The 17,389-nt window shown below is 42.4% G+C and overlaps 1 protein-coding gene across 5 annotated transcripts in view; it reads right to left on the bottom strand.

The window, feature by feature from the left end:
- CASK (calcium/calmodulin dependent serine protein kinase) overlaps positions 1-16,179 on the bottom strand; it is a 133,919-nt gene extending 117,740 nt beyond the window's left edge. For 4 of the 5 annotated variants that reach the window (XM_035116666.2, XM_035116665.2, XM_035116664.2 and 1 more), the window contains exon 1: positions 15,494-16,179. In XM_035116666.2, coding sequence (XP_034972557.1) covers positions 15,494-15,552 — 59 coding nt within the window. In that variant the 5' untranslated portion in view covers positions 15,553-16,179. Of the gene's footprint in view, positions 1-14,322; positions 14,386-15,493 lie in introns of all 5 variants that reach the window. The other variant, XM_035116663.2, reaches the window with a different exon arrangement.
- Positions 16,180-17,389: the final 1,210 nt, after the last annotated feature.

The following is a 17,389-nucleotide window of genomic DNA, read 5'->3' on the forward strand; positions in this document are numbered from 1 at the left end:
GGAAATAAGTTGTCTCCCCTCTCTCTCTCTCTCTCTCTCTCTCTCTCTCTCTCTCTCTCTCTCTCTCTCTCGTGAGGTGCTCCAAGGGTTAAACCTAGAAACTGCCCTATTGCCTAGAGAGGCCCAGGTTTTTTGGGGGGAGTTTTTTTTGGGGGATGTAAATACTAACACCTTACTATTCTGTTCTAGCTATTCTGGGGAGAAATTTTTAAAAAATGGCTTTGGGATTTCCTAGTACAGTAGTAGTATTGTTGGGAGGGGGGTTGGTAAATTTGGAGGAAAGGTGAGTAAATAATTCCCAAAAAGGAGAGGATTTGTTGCTGCTTTTCAGAGAGTAGAGGGGGTGGGGGCTGGACTTCAAGGGAGGATGCAGATATGGAATCTCATTTCTTTGCAACCATCAAGTTCAGCCAGGGAGCAAGTCATTTGCAAAAGGGCCGATTTCAAGGGAGGAAAGTGTTAAAAAGGTTCAAAACTGTCAGATCTTTAAATCAACCCGTAGATGTTTGCAGGAATAAAGGCCGCTGGAGCTGGCAGCACAGATCACCTGCCTGTTTGCTGCCTATCGAAAGGTGTGCAGGGCAAGGCTGGTGCTAAATGGGCTCTCCGCCGCCTGTATGCCCTTGCTGCTCTCCCCTCCCTCTTACACACCAGAACCCACCCGGCAACACCCGAAGGAGGCACAGCAAGGGCAGAGTGCACTGTGGTGCAGCTGGTAGAGACAATCAGGCTGGGAAGGAAAGGGGTGTGCCGCTCTGCACCAGAGAGGCTTCAGTTGCTTCAGCGGAGGGGAAATAGTAATTTTCCTCAGGTAAAAAAACTGGAAATTGGCTGGTTGGTCCAGCATGACGTGACATACCTCCACACTGAAGCCAACATACTAATGTGTTGCAACACACAGTTTGGAAAGTTCTGTCCTAGAGGAAGCAGATTAACAATTTCACAGTGAAAACTATGTATTGAATGAGCAGCTCAGTCAATGTACATTTTTACAAAAAAAAGGGGGGGCAGATAACATTAAAACTATATTGACTTTTAGAAAATATGGGATATAATCATAATCAGTCAGTTTAGGCAGAGGACTGCAGAATAAAGTTGGTGATTCTAAAAAGGCTGTCCATCAGCAGTAATTTCAACCAGCAATTTCTGTGGGAGAACAAGACCTCACCTACTAGCCTGGCTGGGACTGACAGCTATTTGGCTGCTCCTCTTCCAGAATCATCTCCTGCACTGGGCCATTCCACCTTTGACCTTTATGTAGCATTGTACACAATCAATATCAGTATTTGCCTTCCCCCTTCTCTCTTTCGTATTTTGCCTATAAAACATTATTTTAGGTTGTAAAGCACATCAGGTGAACTGAAATGGATATAAATGAAAAGTTGCATAACATTGTATGGCCAGTTGGATCAAGGCTGAGGCTGTAGCTCTTATGTATTCTTAATGTTTGAGTAATGCCTGATTAAGAGCTCTGGATTGCTGATGTGATAAAATCAACTGCTTGCCTTTATTACAAAATAAAAACCTGGGAACTTTATAACTATCCAGAAAACATGTAAAACAGAAAATAACTAAAATGTGTGTGGACATTTAAAGGTGGCAATTTACTTTTTATATTCATAGTTCACCCTCCCCCCAGAGAGCTCAGGGCATAACATATGGGGTTAATCCAATTTATCCTAACAACAATCCTGTGAGGCACCTTAAACCACAGATTGAGAATCTGCAGAAGCAAGCTTCATATCTGTAGGGATGTGAATCCTGGTCTCTTAAGTCTAAGGCCAATACTTCACCTATCAGAGCACACTATTAACTACTCCACACACACATCATTAATAATTACAGTAGCTTATACTGCACATTAACATACAATATTGAGTACTACTATTCAGTGGCTGTGTATACTCTCACAATCACACACACACACACACACACACACACACACACACACAATTGAAGCTAAGTTTTCTTGACCAAGTGAAGAGAGTGAGCCCATTATAAATTTATTCTTATTATTCTTATTAAATGTCTATACCACCCTTCATCCAAAGATTACAACAATGCCCTCCTATGCCCAGCCTTTCCTTTTTAAAGAACCAGGATACTACATTATACATAGTGGTAGGATCTTCAGCAGCTTACTCAATCTCATCTCAGGAGAACGCAACTAAGAGCCTGGGTGAGGGGAATATCTAAAAGTAACGATGAACTTGATCATCATTCTGCAGATATCTGGAAAATGTATCTCACCAATTAGCTGGCTCTGGACAAATGAATTTTGCCAGGACACTTGCAATAAAGATAGTGTGGAATGCCAAAAAAGAGAGAAGCCAAGTCCTGGCTTGGAAGTTCAACAGGCGGCCAAACAGAAATAGGTGACAGAGCTTCAATACTCTTGATATAGAAGATCAGTTTCTGAATGTGCCACTGCAGAATGCTGAAAATAGGATTCACATCTAAGAGAGTCATGTAAAATAAAAGGGCATTACTTTATATGCTTGGTTACAGAATATGTAAATTTATTTAAAAGCCAGATAACAAGTCAACAGAAAAAAACTTTTAATTTTTAGGCCTAATAAATTATCTTAAAATAATAATCCCCAGCTCATAACAGATCCAAATAAAAATATATTACATTTCTTTTAAAAGATACAGAACTACTTCTGAGGCTGAGCAAACCTGTTAAGCAGCAACAGAACATACAAGAAAAAGTTCTTAAACTTTGTTCTGTGGGTCACACTTGCAGAATAATCTTTTTTCATGCCACACCAATTTTTTTAGTAACAAGAAATACATTGGAAAACAAAAAGGAACAACTCCTAGCTACATAAGAACATGAATAATTCCCAAAATGTAATTATAAACAAGCCTCTTACATATGTACCTTAAGTATATATACAAACTCAATGAGAGGTGTGAATTTGCTTATGCCAAGTAATCTCATTTATATTCGGTCTAATTTGAGACAAACTAACTCATCTCCTCATAAACACAAAGAAGCCTTTCTCTTTTCTGATTATTCCTATTTGTCAGAGTTGAAAATCCCTGTTCACACAAAATGTCACAGAGAACTGTAGAATAATAGCCAATGCTCTCAAAGAGAGGCATGGATGCTGTTTTTGGTTGTATATCCCCATCCCAACCCATTTTTTATACTATACTATACTGAAATGTTAAAATGCCTCTCTGATTGTTCTTGAATCTTCCTGCCATACTTGCCATCATCTCCTGCCACACCAATGTGGTGTGCCACACTGTTTGAGAACCACTAGCCTAACCATAGTTTAAAATGAGCACATTGGATTGTTTTCAAAGTTTGCTTTGCATTAGTGAGGAAAAGTGAGATGGGCAGAAAATAAAGCCAAATGAAAGCTTTCTTTTTCTGTGGAAATATTTTTGTAAGTTTATTAACAACTATTAATGGAAGAATTGATGCTTTTGAATTATGATGCTGGAGGAGACTCTTGAGAGTTCCATGGACTGCAAGAAGATCCATTCTTAAGGAAATCAGCCCTGAATGCTCACTGGAAGGACAGATCCTGAAGCTGAGGCTCCAATACTTTGGCCACCTCATGAGAAGAGAAGACTCTCTGGAAAAGACCCTGATGTTGGGAAAGATGGAGGGCACAAGGAGAAGGAGACAACAGAGGACGAGATGGTTGGACAGTGTTCTCGAAGCTACCAACATGAGTCTGACCAAACTGCGGGAGGCAGTGCAAGACAGGAGTGCCTGGCATGCTCTGGTCCATGGGGTCACGAAGAGTCGGACATGACTAAATGACTAAACAACAACAACAACAATGAATGGAAGCCAATTAAAACTACAACATTGGGCGAACTTAGCAATATCAAAGTCTTTAGCTTTATTTACTATATAAAAATGACAAATTAGATAACTCTCTAGAACAGCCTTTCTCAACCTTGGGTCCCCAGATATTCTTGAACTACAATTCCTATCATCCCTGACCATTGGCCATGCTGGCTAGGAATGACAGGAGTTGTAGTCCAACAACATCTAGGGGCAGAAGGTCAAGAAAGACTGCTCTAGAACACCACATTTTTTTCATCAGAATTAGCTTAATTTCCATAGGAATTTTTTCCAATTCATACTTTTCCAGAAAACCCAGATCACTGATGGAAAAGCACTTATGCTCATGTAAAGTGGGGCACCTGTTTTTTTTACTGATTTTCCTGTATCCACCAAAGCAATGTGGGATACAGCAAAGAGAGCTTCAATAGATGGTTGAGCGGATCAGTTAAAATTAGGTGTGTGAACAGAAGTACTTTCCATTAATGTAAAATCACCATTTGATACAAAGCCCTTCAGTTGTGCCTACTGTGCTATATCCAAAGCTAATGCAGATGCTACAAAACATTGGTATAATATGTGTCTGTCCTCCAGGAAGCCAGGTTATAAAATTCTGTAATAAATCTAGCTTTGTAACTGTCTCCTAGGGCTATGTCACATAGAAAACCATTGCAGTAGTCATTTTTCAAGTATTATTGGGATTCAGCAATATATTATCCTGACATTTGTTGTTGGAGCAAAATTTAAAGCCACAGGGAAGACTTGGTTTTTAGGCAACATCAAGAGGTTACCTCTGTAGAAGAAAGTATTCTACAACAGCTTGAGAAGGAGATTATAGCACGATTTGGCTGCAAGATACAAGGTAATGCTACCAAGAAGTTGAATCACTGCTAGCACCATTCCAATAATTCATTCAAAACTCTTTTAAAATCTGGTAACAGGAATGGATTGGCTTGCCCACTCTAAGCCAACCGCTGAAAACTCTATCATAGTTTACCCCAATGAATCCTGGGAATTGCAGTTTTACAGTTCCCAGGATTCTTTGGAGAAGAACCCACAACGGTTTTAAGCCGAATAATGCTGCTTTAAATGTACAGTGGTACCTCGGGTTACAGATGCTTCAGGTTACAGACGCCGGTAACCCAGAAAGAGTATCTCGGGTTAAGAACTTTGCTTCAGGATGAGAACAGAAATCACATGGCGGTGGCATGGCGGCAGCGGGAGGTCCCATTAGCTAAAGTGGTACCTCAGGTTAAGAACATTTTCAGGTTAAGAATGGACCTCCAGAATGAATTAAGTTCTTAACCAGAGGTACCACTGTATAGTACAAATGAGGTCTGAGTCTAGGAATCTGCTTTCAATTGAAATCAATCCATTACTACTTTTCACTCCACAAAATAAGTCCTCTCCATGCCCTCCCTTGCTTACTGCAGTGGTAGCCAAGTTTTCAAAACAAGCTTCTGTGGAAAAAGTTAGCAGATCATGTCCTTTAGAAATTATTTTCATCTCCAGCATCCTCTATGTAGTTAAGATTGGAAAAGTCAAACATATGCTGAGTGTAGACATAAAAGGATTTTAAAATGATGAATGTTCTGAGCACCTAATTTCCATCAACTAAGCAGAAATCTGGTATAATTTGCTTTCTGGTATCCTTTATTTTAGTTTTAAGGAACCTTGGTTTCATGTAATTTTAAAAATGAGATATTAGACATTCTTTGCTTCTTTGCTCCAGCAATCCTAGGTGCACCCTGAAATCTACATAGCACATGGTTGATCCTAATCCAATTAAGTCTGTTATCTACTCCTACACTCCATCTTAAGACAGTGACTAAATGCAGACTTTGTGGCTTTAACATCAAGCCAGCTCTTTTCCTTCCTCTCTCTCCCTCCCTTCACTTAAGTTCCAGCCTGATTAATAGTTCTAGGGTACTAAAAAAACTTACTATTTTGTGACTTTTTGGTTTGTCCTAATAAACCTATTGCCAGTCTGTCAATTTCTGAACAATTCTTATGGAATAACATAGGTACTTAAAAAAAAAAACATCATTGCATTAAGAAATTATGTAACCAGGAAATTCCATTCAAATTCCTAGAGATTGCAAAGTGTTTCAGAAGTTGAGCACTCTCATATTAAAATGCCAGATCAATGTATAAGATTTATTCATAAAATTATTTACAGACCACCCCTCGCATATCTAAGCTGTGTGCAACAAAGTATGCAAGTATAATAAACATAAAATACAATAATAATCATACAAATAACTATCTTGAAAAAAATTAAACAACTGAATAGGCCTGTCACATAAAAAGGCCTCCAAGAGGCATCTGAAAATTAACAGTGAGGATGCCTGCCAAGTCTCTGTTGGAAGAGTGCGTGACTATCAACACTAAGCGCCTGGCTTCTAATTGAAGCCAGTCGGTCTTCTAAAACACAACAGAACAACTATTAGGACTCCTCCAGGTGACCTCAGTAATCAATCCGATATATATGGGCCAAGGGGGTCCTCAATTTTACTAAGATGTTTTCAAAGAGTTTAAGAACATAAGATGCTGGGTAAGACCAATTCTCTATCTAATGCAGCACTGTATTTTCAAGTGGCCAGCTGTAAGCTTCAAGAAAGCATGAACTATATATATTTGCATATGTGTGTTAAATTGAGTGAGAGACTTATCAAGCCCCCAACCCCTAAAAATCCACTTTACTAGCCATGAAAGCTATGTTCTAACTCCCCTGACAGAGGCAGTATGCCTCCAAATACTAGTTGCCAGGAATCACCAGTGGGGAGAATTCTATTGTCATTGGTTTGTGCTTGCAAGCTTCCCACAGGTATCTGTACTGTTGTGAGAACAGAATCTGACTACATAGCTCTTTAGCCTGATCCAGCAGGGTTCTTCTTGTGTCCTTAGCTGCTTTGCAGGAAAGAACATCTGGTGCTGGCCCCTGCTTCAATGGGGCTGGTTGTGTTTTTTGAGCATATGTGGCATATCTTCTGTGATGACTGGCCCAAAGAGTTTCATTTCTGAGTGGGGAACTGAACTGGATCTCCACAGTCCAAGTCCAATGCTCTATCCAGTAAATCACACTGCTGGAAGGCTGAGCAGGAGTGTAAAAGACAGGAGTGTAACATTAAGTATGCAGAAAAGAGATGTAGATGAGGGCCATTCGAAAGAGCTGAAAATACAACCAGAGTGGATGTGTAATCCACTTGTAGTGAATACAACAAAGAATGGTAGCTAGCGAGTATAAACCATAGCTGCCAAGTTTTCCCTTTTCTCGCAAGGAAGCCTATTCAGCATAAGGGAAAATCCCTTTAAAAAAGGGATAACTTGGCAGCTATGGTATAAACACTTAAAGAGTGACAAATATTTTCTGTAGTGAGCTAGCTATGCTCACTTTCAATTGAGCCCCTATAGTAAAATATCCATAGGTACAGGTGACGACCACTTTAAGCACGCCCAATGGATGCGCAATGGCTTTGGGACCCAGAAGAGGCAGAAAAGGGGCATTATGGTGTGGGGCACACTTATACATGCTCAGGGCTGCCATACATCCAGATTTTCCCAGACATTACAGTGGTACCTCCGGTTACAAGCACCTCGGGTTACAAATGCTTCGGGTTACAAACTCCACTAACCCAGAAGTACCTTGGGTACGAACTTCGCCTCAGGATGAGAACGGAAATCGTGCACCAGTGGCGTGGTGGCAGTGTGAGGCCCCATTAGTGAAAGTGTCCCTCAGGTTAAGAACAGTTTCGGGTTAAGAACGGACCTCCAGAATGAATTAAGTCCGTAACCTGAGGTATCACTGTACTGGGATTTCAAAGGCGTAAGTGACATCTTTTTGTGGCATTTTTGTAAAAAAACAAAAACAAAACAAAAACTCAACAACTTTAGGGGTGTCCTGGATTTTACAGAACCCTGTATAAAATGGTCACTGCCTGTGTTCCAACAGCAGCTTCAGTCTCTAGAGTCTGCCTGTCTCTTTCTGGACACAACAATGCAACTTTGTTATTCCAGGAAGGAAAGCCCTTGCCAAAATAATGCAAACTTTAGTAACTTCCCAGTAGGACTATTGTAACAAACCCAACATGAGACTGCCCTTTAAATCATGCTCAAGAATTTAAGTGGTTCAAAATGCCACTGCCAGAATAGTAACTGGCTCTGACAAGACAAGAATACATAACTTTAAAACTGTTAGTTTTTCACTGGTTCCCAATCCCCATTCCAAGTGCTGGTTCATCTAGCTTTCCAAAAACTCCAGGACCTCTAACTTGCCCATGCAGGCAAAGTTGGGATACTGCTCAAGCTCTACATTTATACTTTTTTAAAAAAAATCACAAAGCTGGGTATACCAATAAAGTCCTTCATACACATGATTATGCAAATTCATTATAAGCACTAGTTCAAACTATAAATTTGTAATAGTTTGTCATCCTTGAAAAACTTCATATAGAGATGACAATATGAATGAAACATGTAGCAAAGTACTGGAGTGCGCATCTTTGATATTCCGGCCAGTCAGCCACACCCTCAATTCAAGATGCTCCATTCCATTCCTTCCTCTGTGGGGTTTTCTGTTCCCTCACCCACACAGCTCAGCCCTCAGAGAGCTGTTTGGTTCCCTGCTGTTTAGGAGGGTTGATAAAGTTTTCCTATGCTTCTGCAAACCTTGGAATTCCTCCCTCCTTCTCAATGATTCCATTTTGGTGACAATCCTATTGGTACTAAGTTAGAGGGGGTGACCAATTACATCTATTACATAATATGCAAACATCCCAACCTGAACAATATAAAAAATAAATTATTACTTTATCTTGGAGACATTAAAATTTAAACATATCCCAAATCTAACCAAGGCTTTACAGGCTTTATGTACTTGGTTAGTCAATGTGAAACACAACCCACTAACTGTAATTCTGTGTCAGCCTGAAAGTCCAGCTATATGAGATTCTCTTAACCAGCAGCTGTGTGATCCTCTTAGTTAGATTGTTACCAAGAGGAGGCTGGAGGCGATGCAAGGCAAACAAGCTTTCAGTTTCAGTATACTGTACGGATAACACAAGTGGATCCCAGCCTGAGATTCTGCCCAGTTTCACTGTGGATCTTTACAACCAAGCAATTGTTTAGCCAACAACACAGTTAATTCTGATGTTTTAAGTATAAGGATGTAAAATGTTGGCCTTCAAAGCACTAAATGGCTTCAGCCCTGTATACCTGAAGGGCTGTACCCTATTGTTCAACCTGGACACTGAGGTCCAGCTCCAAGGGCTTCTGGAAGTTCCCTCATTGTGAGAAGTAAAATTACAGGGAACCAGGAAGAGGGCCTTCTTGGTAGCTGCACCTGACCCATGGAATGCCCTCCTATCAGATGTCAAAGAGATAAACAATCATGTGACTTTTAATATACACCTGAAGGCAGCCTAGTTTCAGGAAGCTTTTAATGTTTGATGTTTTGTTGTGTTCTGTTAAATTTTGTGGGAAGTCCCCCAGAGCACCTGGGACAATACAATCAGACAGGCAGGGTACAAGAACTATTATGATTATGATTATTCAAATTAACAATTGTTTTAACTGAGATTGCACACTTTTATCCATTTAGTGGAAACCCAGCCAGATGGGTGGGGAATAATTATTATTTTTATTATTTTTATTAGGTATGTTCACACAAAAATGACACATGCGCTTTCCAGTTCGTCTCCTGAAAAATTCACTTTTCCCTTTAATTAAACTAAATATGTGAAATAAAACTTCCTAAAGTGTTAACATTATATTTATCAGGTCTTTATTCGGAGTCTGAGTATAGTTGAATATTATTATATTATATCATATCATATTATACTATTAGTGTGTGTCTAAATCCAGATTGTAATAAGTTTTTGCTGACATGCTAAAGCAAGAGTTTAATCCTATCCATTCAGAATGATGTGAACTGGGGGGGGGGGGTGCCTATCACTTAGATGAAAGCACCATTGTTCAAGCACTCAAAAAACAGGTTCTTTGAAAATCATGTTCCTTCCACAGTAAATATCAGATCATCCTTATCTTTGTGAGATATTTACACTTTAAATTGCATGAATATTTTAAAGTTAGAGACCAAGCTATTTAGAAGTTAAATCAGTATATCAAAACTTTACACATGCACAACTGCGTGGGTAGAGAAACAGCTTATACAAAATAAATTTTGGCAGATCATAAATTTAAATAAGAGAGAAAACCAAGGTATGTCTACTAGATTCTAAATAGATACTGCTTATGCAGAAAGTTAATTACAACAATGATCTTTCTGACCCTATTGAAAGAATTTAAGAATAAGACTATGTCTAATTAGTATGTCTGGGAATGTAAAGATCTGGAATTCATCACTGTTTATTTCCCCCATTAGAAAATAACATATATTTTCACACACCAGCCAGCATATATTTATACGTTCACACAACCACAACCACCAACAGCAGCTATTATTATTACTGCTATATATGATCATTCGATACAAACAATAATGGCTACATCTACACACCTGAAAGTAAACTCCACTAGAACTAATAAAACTTAAAAGTACCGTAATTTTACTAAGGGTCCAAATATGCACAGCTGCAATCCTGATGAACTAATCCAAACCTTTGATCTGCCATGCTGGAGGGAGTGTGTGGTTGAGCTGGAGGTGCCTTTCTGCCCAACCCTGCTAATAAGGAGCACCCCAATACCCAAACAAAAGGCAGGCAGAAGCTCCCACCTGCAGTATCCCCTTGCCAGCAGTAGTCAATGGTAACCTTCAAAATGAGACACTTTGGGACAGAACTCTTTGACATCAAGCCCAACAGAGACCTTTCAGGCTTTGCTAGCCTGGGAGCTCACAGGGCCGGCCCTACGGCCAGGCTGGGTAGTGCAGGGCCAAATATACTTAAGATGGCCCTGGGAGCTCACACAGCAAATAGACATTTTTGTCTCTCCCCACCCTTCCCCCCACCTGACTAGTGCATGTAGCAGGGCTATGGATGCAGCAGTGGCTACACTGGTCTATTTAGCCCTGCCACTGCCAACCAGGGATTTGGACTGCCCATCAAATTCATTTCCATGAAACACATTTATGATCTTAGAATTGATTTGATTTCAAAATAAAGACCTCAAAATCAGCCAATCTATACCTTCAAATAATTTTAGCTTTTGGGTCATATTCCCACAAGACCCTTAACAATGCAAAAAAAAAAAGATAGTTCAGACCCAGCCAGCAGGGTCAATGGTAAGAGAGGATGGGAATTTTTGAGTCCAGCAACATCTTGAGGACCACAGGTTCACCATACCTGCTCTACAGTATGTAACAAATTGAGCAGTGAGAGAGAAAATTGCTGTGCCATTGTTCTTCCACCCCTACAGTCAAAGTTTGGGAGAATAGGGAACCTAAAGATCGTACAGCGAAGGCCATCATAAACCAATGGAAAAACAACAAAGACTCAAATGTAAGTACAATTAACAATTAACTGATTAAAGAATTATAAGAAAATTTGAATATCAATGTGTGCTTGTCAATTATCTCATTCATTGGTAGCAAAGAAGATTTGCGTCTTATTGAGCAAATTATAAGAATGATGTGCTTTAAGTAAAAGAATTATCATACAGACTTCCACTGAAAGCTAGGAGAGGAAGAGGTTGGGAATATCTCAGAAGGAATCAGAGTGCCACAGCCTCTTCACAATTGCTTATACCTGTCTTAAGAAACCTGCTAGATGTGTATTCCAATGCACAGCCTCTAAAGAGAGCAATTACTTTAAAAGCTCACAAGATGCCTAGGCATCACTACTGAGAATTAGCTTTGTAGATATTTGCCACTTTAAAAGAATCATTAAAGCAGCACTCCTGTTGGAGTTAGGAATGTAAAAAGTTGCATTTTGCCAGGTCAGACAATTTTCCAGGACTGTCTACAGTCTGTCTTGCAGTTTATGGTACTCACATATTCATATTCCACACAGCAATAGTGTGCAAACAGCTTCCTTCCCCCCACCAAGTAGGCAAAGCCTTTTATGTACACAGTCTTAATAATACTGAATACAGCAATATGGACTACCTTGGAAGATAGGCCAGAATATAAAACAAAACAAAACAAAACAGAAAGGGGCTGTGTCTGACTGATACCGGCTTGTCTAAAGCCAAGTAATGTCATGGCCCCTTGGAGTCTCTAATTTCAGCAGCACTCCAGAATTCAGCACCCCTGACTTCCATTCTATATAATAGTTGCAGCACTCTGAGTCTTTGTGCTCCCCTAATCCGTCTCTGGTCCCTGCTCAAAACACACAGACAAAGGCTTCAATTTGTAAGTAGGAAAGATACAGTATCCTTATTCAGGCAAGTAACTGTACAGCCTTGGCAGCAGACATAGTGCTCAGAAGTCATGATTCAGGATTTCAGGAGCATAGAAAAGTAAGAGAAGGAAGTATCCCAACAAGTTTCCCTGCCCTACCTGCCAAACTTTTAAAGATAAGGTATGTTTGAGTTTAGTCACAAGTTACTCATCTTGTGGGAATGCTGAGATTACAAACACATGCTGTCAGGGCAGATGGGTCAATTTTTGTCAGTGAAGGCAACACCGTCACAAGACAACACCCTTATGTTCATGCTTCTGTTCAGTTGCTGCTGCCTCTTTTCAGCCTTAGAATAATAGAATCAGACAGTGTTTGAAATTATCCATGCACCAGGTTCATTTTGCACCTGGCTTTCAACCACTTGCAACCAAGTGAAGATGCTTAGGAACCAGGATGGCACCTGGCACCTTCATCATTTGGAGGTGCATGCCTGGGGATCATTGGATCTGGACTGTTTTCACACACCAATACCCCATCCAGTAGAATTTCATCAGCTATATTTTATCTGTACAATCAGAATGAATTTCTGGAACCAAAATGCATTGTTGTTTTTTGCAGCCTGAGCAGGAGCAGTCACTGCTAACAAAAAGAGGTAGGAATAGGCCAGTAGATCTGTGAACTGCCCCTGAATTGAGTGACTTTTCTTCTTTAAGTTCTAAAAGTACTTAATCTAGTTCAAGGTTGTCATCTGAACTAGCCAGATGTTTAACTGAGAATCAATCACAGTCAGTCCATCATTTGAAAAATAGGACTTTAGAGCAGTTTTACCCCCAAATGGCAACTAGACATCCCGTTTTGGTGACTGTAGCCTTGGTGCCTATCTTATATATCTGAGTTTCTAACACTGGAATCAGAGTTGGAAGGAACCATAAGGGTCATCTAGTCCAACCCCTTCCAATGCAGCAATTTCCCCCCAATGTGGAGCTCAAACTCACGACCCTGATATTAAGAGTCTCATGCTCTACCAACTGAGCCATCTCAGCATCCTCCCTCCTGGCTGATCAAAGCCCACCCCCCGCTATTTAGGAAGGTCAGAGGGGACAGCCGACATCCCAGCTTCCTCTTGCATAATGGTTAAAGACAGCGTGGAAAGGGGAGGTCCCTTTCTTACTAAGGCTTCCCCAATTCAATTCCCCCCCCCCATTTCTTCTTCCTCCTGTGAATCCAATCCCAAGGCCTATGGTCTCACAACACCTAATAAACTTTACCTAAGATTGAATCTAGGACTTCTTCATTCATCACTTATGCTCAAAGCTACACCATTTGTCATTATTTATTAAGTTACACCTACCCACCTCAATCTGTCTTTTGGGCCAAAAGCCTTCAGAAAATGATTTGGAAACAAGGACATTAAAATAAAAACCCATAAAACAGCACCTAATTAGAACAAAGAGAACGAGCATTAAAAACCAAGAAAAGGTTTGGTAGAATAAAAAGAGGTTTAAGGAATATTTAAAACCTAATAGAGGGCCAAATTAAGTTATCATACCAGTAAGTTCCAAAGGTGTGAGACCACAACTGAAAAAGCCCTTTCCCAACACTAACACCTTCTGATATACCGTAATTTATCAGTGGCAGGACAGGGAGCAGGATCTCAGTCTTAGTGTCACCTAGAGGGAATTCTGCATTTCCTCCAGTACAAAATAGTGTTAATTGACAGCAGCTTCCCAGTGGAGGAGGATAACCTTTTGGAAATACATGATTGGTAGCACATTTATTGCAAAAGCAACAAAACAAAACCCTATCACATGGTATACTGGAGCAGCAAAGTAAAATAAATGAATGAATCTGAGAACTATGGAGCAAACACATGAATTTCTAACTGATGCTTCTAGGGTTCTGACCAAATTATCTCTCAAAAACTGGAATTCCCATAGACAAATTAATAATTAAGAGTTGGGAGACACTTGTAACACACACACACACACACACACACACACACATTCAATAAAGTATTTGGCAAAAGGTGTTACAAGACCAAATATTTTGAGCAAGCAGACACCAATTTTAGCTCCATAAAAGAAATTTTTGAGAGAAACATTACAAAATAAATTCTAAAAATATAATTTCTGCATTGTCTTACAGTAGACAACTGACAACTATTATAGCAAAATTAGAATGAAAGAAAACAGTGCAATCCTGTACTCAGAAGCATACCTTACTCCCAGGTAAATCATTTCCAAAGGCGTTTTCCTCACCATGTAGTTATCCTTTCAAAATCTGTAATAGGAAAGCCACCTAAGTGCTAAAGCATCTTCAGTTAACTCCAATATGCAAAGTTACCTGTTCATTCAAAATGGTGCATCTTATTCTACTTTTGTTTTATCACCAAGAACTATAAAAATAAGTAGAAAGCTCACAAAAAGCACAGTATCACTACTAACCTAAAACTATGGAGATAAATAAAGTGTGGTTTTGTTTCCTTTTAATATCATACTTAATTTTATTTCCCACTAGCACAGAATTGCACAAGTTACAAACTAAGAAGACTTGAGCTGCCATTTTCAAACAACCTACCAAACTGGTCACTCCAAAACAGACAGGCAGTGGCAGTTTAGCAACCGCTGCAACTTCAGTTTTATGCGTTTTATGCAAGCTCTCGAACATCGAATTAAAAGCAGTTGCATAAGCCCCAGAAAGCCAAAAATCTCCTTTTGCACTCTTCATCATTATTATTGGGGGGGGGGGATATTTACAGAGAAACTGAGCATTACCTGAGTGTCACTTACATCGTCGCTAACGAGCTGGGCTATTATGCAGCAGAGCACAGGAAGGCACCTGGCGTGCAAATATACCAGGCACACCACCCAAGAGCAGAAAGATGTGGAGGAAAAACATTCCCCCGCCCCATCCCTTCCTTGCCTACCTTCCTGGTCACATAGACCTCTGCCAACACCTGGGCAAGCAGAAAACCAGGTTAGCTGCAGGAGCAAACAGCCGGTTTAATCAGAGTGCCCGAAGGTGGCGAGGGGGGGGGAGGGAGAAGAAGAAGAAACAGCCCCCCCATCATCAAGTCACTTCCCCCACCATGTGAAAGCGCGTGGGCGCCACGGCGGATTCACTTGTCGTGTCACTCAGCCCCAACGCCATGGACCCGGTCCCTCTCTCCCCCTTCCCTGCTTCAGACAGACACGGCGGCCGCAGCAGCAGCAGCAGCAGCAGCAGCTGCTGCTCAGGTGGGAACGGAGCAGAGCATCTCTCTCCCCACCACCACCTCCCGTCGGGGAGGAGGCTTTGCTGCTTCGGTCACGGTCGCCTCGGTCTCTTTCTCTCGCCCTCCCTCTCATCCCCCCCCCGGCCATTTGCCTCTCCCGCCGCCGCCACTTACTTGCCGATCACCTCGCAGAGCTCATACACATCCTCGAACAGCACGTCGTCGTCGGCCATGGTCCAGATGGGGGCAATTCGCCACACGGGCGGCAAAGGCGGGAAGGGGGCGCGGGCACGATCCCCTCCGCGCTCCCCGCACGACGCGCCGCCGCCACCACCGCGTTAAATCCCAGCCGCCTAACGCCGCACAGATCCAAATCCGCCCCGGAGGCTCCAACGGCCACGCCGGGAATCCCTTCAGCCGCCGCTCCTTGTTCCGTCCTCCTGTGGGCCTCAGCCTCCCCGCGTGTCTCTCTCCGTCTCTCTCGTTGCTGCTGCCGCCGCCGCCAGGTCCTCACCTTTCCCCACCCCGTCCGCCGCGACCCTTTTCCCTTTGCTCCCCCACCGCTGCGGCCCTGGAGGCTAATGCCGGCAGGCGGTGGCTGGCGGGGTGGAGCAGGGACCACGGAGGGGATGGATACGGAGATGAACCGGCGGAAGGCAGAGCCGCCTCATTCGCCTCCCCTCCCCCACTGGTGCACACTCACACGCGAAGGGGCCGAGGAGAGAGAGAGAGAGAGAGAGACAGAACGCGCGCGCGCACACACAGGGAGGGAGCGAGGGAGAGGCAGGCGCGGCTCCGACCACGCGCCAAGCAACTGCCGCGCTAAGCTGTTTAATGGAGGGCGGGCGCGCCGCCGCCGCCGCCACCTTTCTAATCAGTCACGCAACCGCCCAGAGCCAGCGCGCGCGCACCCTTCTTCGAAGGGCGCGCGCGCAGTCTTCTTCTTCTTTGCCTCCTCCCCACCCCGCTCGCCCGCCCGTTCTCTCGTCCCCTCTCCCTCCCCCCTCTTCCCCCATTTGACAAGTCCTTTGCCAGAACCGCGCGCAGAGCCACGCCCACAACACCCTTCCCTTCAGGGCAGGGGCGCAAAGGGAGCGCTCTGCGCAGACGCGGGTGTGTTAACGTCATAGGGAAGGCGAAGGGGAAAATGAGGCGGGGCGCCGTAGCGCTCTTCTGGGCAGGCGGGCATTCATTGTAGTAGCTTTGGAGCCTGTCCTTGTTGAGTGTAGTGAGGCTTGTAGGAGCTCGCGCGAAGAAGTGAGAGCGGCTCCGCGGCGCGGCGCGGCGCAGCAGCGTGTAGTGTTTGCGGAGAAATAGCTGCGTTCCTCCTCAGCGTTGTTTCTGTCCCCCGTGACTAGTTTTTATGGGAACAAGTCGTCAGTTTGGCTTGTGCAAGAAGTTAGACGGGGCTGAGAAAGGACAGGTAATGTAGCCGGGCGTGCCTCTTTGGCGCTAAGGTACCTGACCGGGGCAGCCGGACAGGTTTTCTTCGGATCCGCACAAGGAGAGCGAGGAAGCCGCCTTGGAGAGCTGATTTTGGATGTCGTTGAAAGGCAGCAGATTGTTGGCTATTTAATTAATCATTTGCATTTTCCTTGTTAATCAAGAGGGCGAAGAGCGTGCGGGATGTTTTTGTTTCTGGATGCTATTTTATTAAAATACAAGTTTGGGTTCTTTACCCCCCCCCACTCCCCCAAATGCTCGTGTTGGATGTTTGACTTAAGTAGGAATGTAGTTATTTTTAAAAGGTGGGTTTAAAGCATACTTGTTAGGCTGCAACATGAGATAGGCGTACTTCATGACAATACTCATAACTCTGAGCTTGTAGTCACACCCCTTGTAAACTACAGAACAAAAATGTATTTTTTACTTATGTGGACAATACGGCTTCAATGCCAAACTAGCTTTTTTTTGTTTACTCAAAAGTGTGCTCACTGTTTTGTAATACTTTATCTTATATGGTGAATTTATCTATGAGAAAAGCTCACTTACAGTATTTATTTGGTATATAGACTCTGATAAATAATGCTGCAGTAGAGATCATCCTTGCTGTGAAATGAGTGGTGGATC

The sequence above is a fragment of the Zootoca vivipara genome, chromosome 4 (genome assembly GCF_963506605.1).
Source record: "Zootoca vivipara chromosome 4, rZooViv1.1, whole genome shotgun sequence".
NCBI classification, from domain to species: domain Eukaryota; kingdom Metazoa; phylum Chordata; class Lepidosauria; order Squamata; family Lacertidae; genus Zootoca; species Zootoca vivipara.